The 10975-nt window shown below is 38.6% G+C and overlaps 1 protein-coding gene across 1 annotated transcript; it reads left to right on the forward strand.

The window, feature by feature from the left end:
• The first annotated feature begins 2890 nt into the window (after positions 1-2890).
• Positions 2891-10844, forward strand: LOC118683942 (transthyretin). Its single transcript, XM_036378581.2, has 4 exons — positions 2891-3003; positions 3779-3918; positions 8456-8591; positions 10567-10844. The coding sequence occupies exons 1-4, from the start codon at positions 2935-2937 to the stop codon at positions 10672-10674; spliced, it is 453 nt and encodes a 150-aa protein (XP_036234474.1). The 5' UTR covers positions 2891-2934; the 3' UTR covers positions 10675-10844.
• The last annotated feature ends 131 nt before the right edge of the window (positions 10845-10975 follow it).

The following is a 10975-nucleotide window of genomic DNA, read 5'->3' on the forward strand; positions in this document are numbered from 1 at the left end:
CTTCAACACCCTAATAACCCTGTGTTCTGGGTGACCACCCCTTCTTCTGGGTTTCTGGAGTCCCCTAGACCCCAGATGCTTGCACTATATAGCCTCATATTATCTCTGTTTTAGCTGTGTTACCCTGCAGCTACTTACACACCAGGATTCCTAGATATCTCTTTCTGTTGAGTTTTCAGTAACTCAGTTTACTCTTTTTTCACAAAAGGGCATTTATGCTACTGCTCTGTGCTAAGGCTCTGTGTTGCACCACGTTTCCTGGGGCATGTGCCCTGCTAGCAGTCTCTGGGAGCTGCCCTCTTTCCAGCTCTTCGTAGCAGCTTCGTCCTTCTTCAGAAGGCCTAGAGTTTGCCAGTCCCACTTACATTTCAGAGCTCAGCCTCTTTTCATTCACCTTCTCTTATTGTGTATCTGGGATAAGTTATTCAGTATATAAGTTTCAGAATCTCGTTGCACAGAAAATGTTTAAGAACATTTAACAACAGAGAGACGACAGTCAAACAGCACCTGCTGGATGCTCAGCAGTTATCCATCCTCCTTCTCCTTTTCCCTCCCACAATCATGTTTTGATTCTCTGCCAAGGGAGAACCATCCTTCTCCACCAGCTGTTCCAAATCCCTGATCCTTCACATGCATTTTATGGAAAATATTACCACATTGCGATTCTAGGTTGAGGCTGACAATGGAAGTGGGAAGAACAACCTAGCATTGCTTTCACTAGGCTATAGTAATTTTAAATTAGGTCTCCATGGATTTTAATAGAATTCTGTATAAATTCTGGATGTTTCATGATCAGAGATGAGATGTAGTAGATACTCTTTTTTTGCAATCTCACTGAGTCCACCTGTATCTTAGAACTTACAGAAAGGATCTAGTTGTGTGCAAAATGTGTGAAAGGAGATTCACAAACACACAAAGTCTAATTTTCCACTCAAACTGGTGTCCCTGCTTGTAGTCAAAGAATACCTGTCTGGGTTATGTTGAGAGTTGAAAAAAACAGCAAACGAAGGACATTGAGATAAAAATCATATTGGGGTTAGAATTTTTCATGCTCATTATTCACTCTAAGAAGCAGCTGCCAAAAGGTCAATCAATGTTATGAAAGAGGGAAACAAAATAATATGGACAGCTGAAATGTACTACCCCTGTAGACATGATTTTTCAGAAACTGCTACTTTGCAGGAAAACCTAGAAGAAAAACATTATTTCTTAAGTAATTGTCCCATAGGAGAGCAATTTCTCATGCAGCCAAGTGCCAATATAATTAACTCCTTGGTGTTATCACCTTGCAGAATAGCTGACAGCAAAACACAGGACAGTCTACTTGCCCTAGAATACAGATCATTTCTCTTCCAGACATAAAAATCTTCATTGCTTCAGAGAAATATTCATTAATAATGAGAAAAAAATTATGAGGTAATATGTTGTGGCACAGATCTAGGAGCAGCATTTAACTTTCCAAGATCTGAATACAACCCCCAAGCATTAGGTTGGAGCATGGTTTGTTACTGGTGGGCACCTTGCACTGAATTTTACGTGCAGGCAAAGTGTGTGTAGAATGTTACCTACGTATCAGCCTGCTTTGCTGTAAGGACAAAGGGCACTTTGATCCCAGTGCAGGAGATTACTGTATGATAGATTTTTTTCTCAAAAATCAACTTTGCCTAGAGAGAAAAACTGCCTAAAGCAGCCTGAAGGCATGAAAGTCTCTGGAGAATACCATCCGTGATTTCTCTCTAAGACTTCCATCATAATCCTATTCAAGAAAACTGCTTTTTCTTAGATACTGTGACATCAGTAAAAAATGAGTGCCAGCTCCTGAAAAGTGTAGATTCAGGGTTGTTTAGGAATGTGGGGAAAAGGATCTGCTAAACAGGGCAGTTTCTTTGTCTCTCAACTAGCAAAGGTACAGTATGGACAGTGTATGTGATGCACCTGAACAAAACCAGCTATACAATGCCAACTCCCCCAGATTACTTCTCCCAGCTTAGGCTGGGGCTGTCCACCCCTGAAAACCTCTGAAATGTATATTTGTACATTTACAAATGTAGAAATGTGCAAACATGCATGTAACAATAACATTTCCAGCATAATAAAGGTTTGGCAACTGGAACCTTTGCCAGATGTTAGCAAAAGCTACCAGTCTTTCCTGGCTGCCTTGGGTCCTTTTGGGGTGCATGGTGCAAGAGAGGACTCATTTCATTTTTCTGAGATCTTTACCTTCCCAGGGGGACAGCTCTCTACAAGTCTTTTCCCAGTGACTAAGAGACCTCAGTGTCTACCTGAAAGTTGGTCAAGATGAATAATTAGAAGCTTGTGGTGGTGACAGATTGTGTCAGAACCCATCTAAGTTGTGTCTCAAAACAGAGACATTGCTCCTTTCCAACAAGCAGGGAGACTGATTGGGAATCCAGCACTGCTTGAGCCAGACTATGAACAAACTCCATCACCCATATACTGAGTCTGCATCCATACGTGGATCTGATCCTCAGAAAGAAGTGAATATACTGAGAAGAAACATGGGGTGGCTGCGGAGAAAGCATTGGGGCATTTTCATGCCCAACCTAAGGGCAAGATAAAGAAATTCTCCTAGAACTAGTTGAATTTCTGGGCAAAAAAAAGGTCATTTGTGTTATTTTGTGGAGGGCTTTCTATGAGTGTAATCTCCCCAGGCAAGGGTCATGTTTGTGTCCGTTACTTATTTTCTTTTCTCTAGTGATCCTGCAGTCCTTCCATTGACTTCAATGGCAGTGCCATGAAGCAATGGACTGACTCTAGGATTGGGCTATTTACTAAGCAAATAATCAGAATCAGCAGTTTTGGAGTCATATGGGCACCCAATAAGCAGCCTGTTTTGTTGTTGGATTGGCTATAAAATCTCAAATCCCCTCAGCTCCTGGCTGCTGGCACCAAGGCTCACTAACAGCAAGCAGAATGGCCTTTCAGTCTGCACTCTTTGTTTTCTTAGCTGGACTGGTATTTTTCTCTGAAGCTGCACCACTGGTGAGTTTCTTTGTTTTCAAACTCAATCATTACACGAATGATAATCTAGATTTTCTAGATGACTAGCATCCTCCTCATCCATGAAATTCTGCAACCATTGAGCTTTATCAGAATGCAATTTCTGGGGTTTTTTTTTATAGTATTCTTCAGAATTCTTAAAACTTTTTTCTTTTCTTGTAATTTACCCACCTATTTTAAGGTATTATGGAAGGGTCAAGGATCTAGGTGGTGTGACCTTTTATTTTGCTTTGTTTCTATCTGTTTATGACTCACATTCCATATCCTCAATAAAGAGGCAGTTTCACCAAACAAGGGCTTCTCTAAAGCAAATAAAAACTATTTTTGAGGTATGACTAAGGATTCCTTATAATGTAATAAAGTCTAAGAGAGGGATATTCTTTCTGCCTTAGGATGTCATATGCATTTCTTTGTTGGTTTCCCTAGATAACATACTTTGCACTTAAAAGAATTTGCTATTTTCATATTTGTGATCATATTATAATGGTATAACATTGTATCATTTTCATAGAGCCATTTAGAGCAACTCTAAATATTGATCAAGCAATCTGTGTGTGTGTAATAAAGTATCAGTATAAAGCTCTAAGATATTCTGCTTAAGAAATAGATGTTTGGAAATTAGCTTTGAATAGCATTGGCAGAGAACTTGTTTTTAAGTGAATGGTAATTCTGCAATTAGAATCTATCTTTTCTTTGGGAGAAGGTTTTTGCAGACTTGGTGAACAGTTCCTATACAACTTCTCCTCCTTTCCCCAAGGTCTCCCATGGCTCTGTTGATTCCAAATGCCCTCTTATGGTGAAAGTGCTGGATGCAGTCAGAGGAAGCCCTGCATCTGATGTAAATGTTAAAGTTTTTAAACAGGCTGAAGATGGAAGCTGGCAGGACTTTGCTGTTGGGTAAGTTGTGTGGTCTTTTGGAGCTGTTTTCGGGGTGCCTTGGGCAAGCAATTGAGGAGTTAAAGGAATGGAGCTCTGATCAAAAGAGAAATGTTTTCTGACACGTGCCACACTATCCGTGTTCATAGCACATGAATTCTGATTCCAAATCTGTTACGTTTAAGTGGAACTTTTCAGTGACCGAAATGTTAATTGCAAAAATATGTTCGGATGCTCATCTTATCTTTGAAAGGGACTAGTTTTGATACTTATTTTTTCTCCTAGCTTCAGTATTATCTTTCCTTTCTACAGAAAGAAAAAGAAAAAAAGCCTATTTACCAGCGTTTTATAGGTAATCCAGACTAACCTATCTTCATGTGCAATGGATATAGAGCTTAATTTGCAGCAGTCACATACAAAATCCTCTCTGTAGGCTTTGTCTGCACACATGTAAATTATAATTGCATTATTCATCTTCTGCTGCGTATCAAATGTGCTGGTTGGAAGAAACTCCTTGACCAGATAGTTTTTAAGAATACTATTGTAACATAACACTGAAGCAAAATCTCAGCAGTTTGAGAGCTCTGAATGTGTTTTTCTAGAATTACAGACCAATACCAATAGATACCTAGCATCCTTACAAATACCTTAGAGGGTCAGACAATAATTCCTTCAGTCTGTGACAGGTGTATGAGTAACAGAAGAACACAGTTTACTAAAATTCAAGTAGCTGAGGTATTTAGACATTTAACTTTCATTGCAAAAGTTTGTTGAATCAGATTTTTAAATAACTCAAGAGAAGTCTCCAGTAGCAGCAGAATATTCAAGCACAGAATGATAAACACAAGAATGGACAGGAGTCAACTGTACATCTAACTGTTTTTTATTAGGAGTTTTTATAGCATGATTTACACATAAGCAGCAGGGGAAAAAAAAAAAAGAAAGAAAACCCCAGAGAAGAAGACTATAAGGAGAAATAACTTTTTCTCCATCTGAATGGTTTCTTTTTATATAATGAAAACCAAAAATGCTTTTCCCCATTGAAAAGTAGAAAGAAAGTTTACAAGACTGAAAAAAACAAACTCCACTCCCATGCTGAATGTTAACCTAGGAATAAATGACTCCTAAAATGGATTTATATACTTTAATGAACAGAGAAACTCCATGAAAAGTGACACATTTTTTTCAAGGAAAGCAGAGACAAGGATAACATCTTATCCCTAGTGAGCATTCCTTTCATTATTAGAAAACCAAATTATTTAAAATGTTTCATCAAGTACTGTTTAACAGCTAATACAAAATACAATTTACAGAAGAATAAGAGAAATTACATTATTAAATGCCCTCACTTCTGGTGCAAAAAAAAAAGTGGTTTTTTTGTTCATTTTGCAGCCCTGCTCTCAACAAGCCCATAGAGACAAATCCTGTAGTTCTTAGGCAACTTCTGCTGACACTTTAGGTTAGTGCACTCAAGAAAATCTAATCACATCTTCTTAAACATAAATTGGGAAGATTAAGCCTAGGCAAGTGAGAGCCATTTTGCTGTGGGATGGCGATGAAGGAACATTAAATCACAACTTTTATTGCAGGTAAAGATTTTGACATTTTTCCTGACTTGCATCACAACCAAGGCTGCTTTCAGTGACACCATTGACTTTAGGTGATTTGAACAAAGTTTTCAAACGGTTGTTTGAACAAAGTTTTCATATGCAATTACAATTTTATTCTTTTGGAGAAGCCAGAATTTCCCTGTGTTAAAACAGCTGAAAATGTGAATGAATCCTGGAACACAATCTGTAAATACTCTCGTAAGGTGAATAACATTTTGAAGATACAGTACATAGCAGATACATATGGGAAAGTTACATTTTGTACAAATATCTGTTGTAGTTATGTTTTTACCATTTTGTTTTCTTATGTTTACTTTGCAAGCACGCTTCATGGAATTAAGCAACTGGAATTAAGTTGTACTCAGCAACTGTTGAATTTGAGTAATGGTGTTTAAGGAGCAGTGGGGAAGTTAGAATAGTAGGAGCTGACTTTATTAAGAGGCTTATTTGAAAATTACTCTAGCTAAAAATATGCAAGAAGAGATAACTTGGGCTAAGACATACTGGGGAAGGGTTTAGGGTGCAGAACATGTCATTTAGATTCTATATGAGATCCTCCCATGACTAGCTTTGATCTTCTCACTCCTCACAAGTTTTTTGAAATCTAGGTCTTATCATGTGGTTCAAGAGTTGCAGTCAGCGAACACAGTTTTCATGTAACCTGGGTTACAAGTCATGAAAGAAAAGACTTCTGTGTATTTTGAAGTGGTTCCCCAACCCTCCTTTTTTTTTTTTTTTAACTCCAAAAGAAGAGCTAGTGTTCCTGAGATATTTCCTCATCAGTCTGCATCTGAGAGCAGTTTATCTCAGTGCAGTACGTCCTAAGAGTCCATAAACATCATTGTACAGGCAGTGTAGATTTAACAATATACAACTAAGGTCCAGACAGTCAAAAAGAGGATCAGAACTGCAGTATGGGCTGGCACTGTAGTAACTTTACTGGAAAAGCACAGCTTTTTAACTTAGCTGTTCATCTCACAGCAGATGCTGGCAGTCCACATCCTGTTAAGAATAAGGAACCATATTATATTTAGTCCCCCACTCAGACAGAAATACAAGTGCTGTTCAGAAGCAATCAGAGCATTTTGCTACCAGTGCTGAATGCTGAGCATCCCTGCCTTGTGCTCATCCCCTCCAGGCTCTGAATCACACACTGTCCTGTAGGCTGTCTGTGCAGCAGTAATGCTGAAGGGTTTCCTTGTGTGACCAGTTGCATTGAATGGCTACCACTTAATAATTAAAATAAAGAAAGTGCCATTAACTTCTGGTAGCGGGCATGCATTTTCAAGTGAGCTCTTGTTTCCAGTTTCCCAGCTGTTCTGGATGGTTAACATCTGATACTCTGGAGCACTACCCCTTAGGGAAAGCACCATTCCAGCTCCATCCACACTTTTCTCAAACTAAAACTAATTTGTTTTCCTGAACAAAGATTTTGAGGCAGACACCATTTTTCCTTTTAATTGCTCATCTAGACTATCAAGATTATAGGCAGAAGTATATGATTCACTAACTTCTGCAGGATCTCAGTAATTCTCTTTCACAGCTTCAAGAATGCTCAGAAATGAATTCTTTCTTCTTTTATTAAAGCAATATAGATCAAACCAGGAATTACTAATTAAACTAAAAGAAAACAGATGCATACACTTTACAAACTGACTGTGATACTTGTTTCAAATAGGACTTTGGTTCTCTGCAGGTTTGGTCTGCTCTGGATACACTTGATTACACTTGCATTGGACCAGTGAGATTTCATCAGTCTTGACAAATAAGAAAAATTAAAATTAGTATGGGATTTTCCATCCTGCTACCTCTTAACTTAAGCAAAAGCTCTGTCATTCAGTCTTTTTTTATTTACCACCATTAACCAAAGATTACAAATAAGGTGAAGGAGGAGAAAGGGACTGGGAAAGAAAAGCCCAATAACACAACTGATCCTGTCCCAGATAAGCAGCATGTCACTGCTTCCTCCACTTCCACTCATCCTCCTCAAGTTTGTTTTCTGCCTAGACAGTTACTCCTTGCCATAAGACAGGAAAGTTCCACTAGTTCTCCCAGTTAAGACTTTCTTCATTTTTCCTTCAACTAAATCATGTGGTTATGAAGTGCTATAAATATCAAATAAATATTTTCTGCAGAAAAAGACCCAAACAAAAACAAACAAACACAAAAGGTTACAAAATCAGAAACTAAGTAAAAGGAGGGAAAAGAGATAAATGGCGTTTAGAAGCTAAGTATGTAAATATTTAAACAGCTGTCATACAAAGCTTGAAAAGCCTCCTTTTCAAACAAATAGGGTGCAGTGCCAGCTATACTTCCTTCTTGCTACTGGAATTTCTCCATCCACAGTTTTTTGTTCTGAGCTGAGCACATAAGCGCTGAGCTGGGAATTCCTATTGCTCATTTATATGGTACTCAGTGCAAGAGGGCCCTGCTCCTTGACCAAGGTAATTCAAATTATTAAAATCTTATGATGCTAAATTGCTTTTTCAAGACATTATCACTAAGTGTCACATAAAATAACATCATTGTATAGGAATAAACTCCAGAGCCTCAGTGCTAATAACTGGAAAACAAAATAATTTTCCAATAAAATTTCTCTTCTCTGCTTAGTTTCATTTTGAGATTTGGCATTTTGCCTCTCATCATGACATTCCTTCTCCTAAGACAGTAACCTTTGGTTCCAGAGGACATTGGGTACAAGTTAGACATGATACTAAAAGAGGGACCAGCCAGCTTTTATTTGTTATGTGTATGGGTGAGTTGGTAGCAAGGACAGATTCTGCAATGTGTGGAAACATCCACTACATAAAGGGAAGAATTATTTCAGAGGATTAGGCTGCTCAATGTAGAATTTGGCACCTCTGCTATTTAATATTCCACACTGACTGTTTCTGTTTAGCATCTAAATGATAGTATAAAATATTTATATAGATATTTAATCATTACAGGAAAACCACAGAGTATGGGGAGATTCATGATCTCACGTCAGAAGAACAGTTTGTAGAGGGAAAGTACATGGTGAAGTTTGATACCAGCTCCTACTGGAAGGCGCTCGGGCTTTCTGCATTCCACGAATATGCCGATGTGAGTAGTGGCAAATATCCTTGATAACCAGTGCACACTGATAACCAGAACACACTGGTAACCAGAACACACTGGTAATCAGAACACACTGCCTGCGTAGTGGCATCAGCTGGAAAGAGCAAACACAGCCCTTTAATACTGAAGGAGCAGCAACACTCAGTGAAGTGGTTCACTGCCACACAGCACTGGGCAAATAGAGGCAGTAAATATCCAGCTAAGCCACAGGAAGGAGCCAACTTCTCTGCAAATGCTGACACAGCTCTTCCAAAGTGTAGCTGCTCCCATTCACCTACTCATACCAGCAGGGAATCTTGCTTGAAAAGAGCTACATTATTCAATAGTAGACAGTTTTTAAAAAAACAAACAAGAAAAAACCAAAAATTTAAAAAAATAAAAAAAAACCACCAAAAAAAGAAACTGCTTTTATTGATGATGAAGTAATGGAGAGATTTGGATTTGGAAACCCTAATTTTATAGGAAATAAGTTATGCTTAAATCAGAGGTATTTACCCCATATCAGTCACATGAAAATCCCTAAATTCTAACATGACATATAATTACAAGAAAAAAAACAATTCTTTCTGGTGTGCCTTTTTTTTAAATGATGTTCAGTACCAAACTATACAACTAAAAAAAAAAAAGAAAGTATAAAAAAGTAAAGACATAACCATGGTGGGAAAGGAAAAGTTGACTATTTTGTTGATACTCAAATTTTACAAGCAGGCCAGAAATGTGATCATGTCATGTCTCTCTCCTTGCTTTCAGTCCTACACTGATTTATTGTATAAATATTCTACTTCTACTACTATTGTGTAAATTTTCTATTACATTTACTTAGCACATCCAAAATCTGTTTAAATTCTTTAGGCTTAATCTGTCATTAAATTTAAGTTTCCCCAGTTTAAGTAGTCTGGAACAGCTACTGGTGGTGTTGTAGAACATTTCAAACCACAAGTTCATGGAGCTCTAGTGGAAGACTAAAACAAATTACTGTGTCCCAGATCCTTAAAGTCTGAGGTGCTGTTTGGGTGATTTAGATCAAAAAAGAAACCTCAAAAGTATTCCCTAACTTTGGATGTCTGAAAGTTGTAAGGGGTACACCTCAGAAGGTGCTTAAAAGTACCTGACTGAGAGTGTTCCAGCTAGGCTGAGAAGGCTTTTCCTTGACATAATAGCCTACAGGCCAACAAGCTAGCCTGGGAAGTGGGAAGAGTTCAGGGACTGATAGTGTACAGGATAGCTGAAGCCTACAGTCCTCATGTCCCAGCAGCTTAGACTTTGGTCATAGGAAAGAACTCTATAGTCCACTTATAGAAAGTGCCTCATTGATTTAGAAAATAGATCAAATAGTAAGCTAAAGAAAGCTGGACTTTAACCCAGGTGACAATACTTTCCTGGGAATTGTGTGTCCCAAGTCCCATTGGACTAATTTGAAGAGCAGTAGATTTGAATTGTCTTAGGGCAAGGGTTTCTCCTTGTTCTGGCAAGTCTAGCCACTCAGTTCTTAATGCAAAAACTGACCCATCACCAATGGTCTTAAAAACAGGAGGGGGCACTGAAGTACAGAAAATGGCTTTGGGCTCCAGCTGCCTGCCTTGTTTGGCCATGTCACACAGGGATTGTATTTAAATTCCCTGGGTGGAATTTCACCCCTGTCTTTCTTACTGGTCATTTGAGATACCTCCCCCTTACCCTCCTATTCCACATCACAAAGTAGTTTGCCTGGCTCAGGTGTGGGTATTCCATTCAGCCTCACTGCAGCTGAGGCGCTCTGTGGACCTCAGCCCAAATCCCACAGATATCTCAGTCCTTGGCAATCACAAAGTAGCAGGAAGCATTACCCTTCAGAAGGGTAAAAGCATTGAACAGAACCAGCAAAGCACTCTGCAGATGAAGTGGGGTGTGCTGCTTAGTTGTTAATAAGCTGCTTTGGCTGTATGTTGCTCATCATGACCACGAGTTTTCCCTTTTCCAGGTGGTGTTCACTGCTAACGACTCCGGTCACCGCCACTACACCATCGCCGCTCTCCTCAGCCCTTTCTCCTACTCAACCACTGCTGTTGTCACTGCCCCCGAGGAATAAACATGTACTGTCTTTTCACACTTTCCTCCACTAGAACTATCATAGGCTTTTAGGAGGAAGGTTTTTCCTATTGCTAATGCATAACTTTTTGCTACATTAGTTGTTTTATTTTCATTTTGTGACCTGGCAAACCTCAGACAAGTCAATAAAATATTACTTCTTTAAAACAATTTTGACTCAATTAGTGGAATTTTATTGTTTTCTAAAGTATTATAATTTGCATTAAAGTGCAAAGGACATCTGAAAAACACACATGGGATGACATTTGATTTAGTTTTGTTATCTTCCTCCACTGGCTTAA

Source organism: Molothrus ater, chromosome 1 (assembly GCF_012460135.2).
Source record: "Molothrus ater isolate BHLD 08-10-18 breed brown headed cowbird chromosome 1, BPBGC_Mater_1.1, whole genome shotgun sequence".
Classification (NCBI taxonomy): domain Eukaryota; kingdom Metazoa; phylum Chordata; class Aves; order Passeriformes; family Icteridae; genus Molothrus; species Molothrus ater.

Coding starts and splice junctions, on each gene's coding strand:
- LOC118683942 (XM_036378581.2), top strand. CDS start 2,935: ATGGCCTTTCAGTCTGCACTCTTTGTTTTCTTAGCTGGACTGGTATTT. Junction 3,004..3,778: donor TCTCTGAAGCTGCACCACTG/GTGAGTTTCTTT, acceptor CCTTTCCCCAAG/GTCTCCCATGGCTCTGTTGA. Junction 8,592..10,566: donor CATTCCACGAATATGCCGAT/GTGAGTAGTGGC, acceptor TCCCTTTTCCAG/GTGGTGTTCACTGCTAACGA.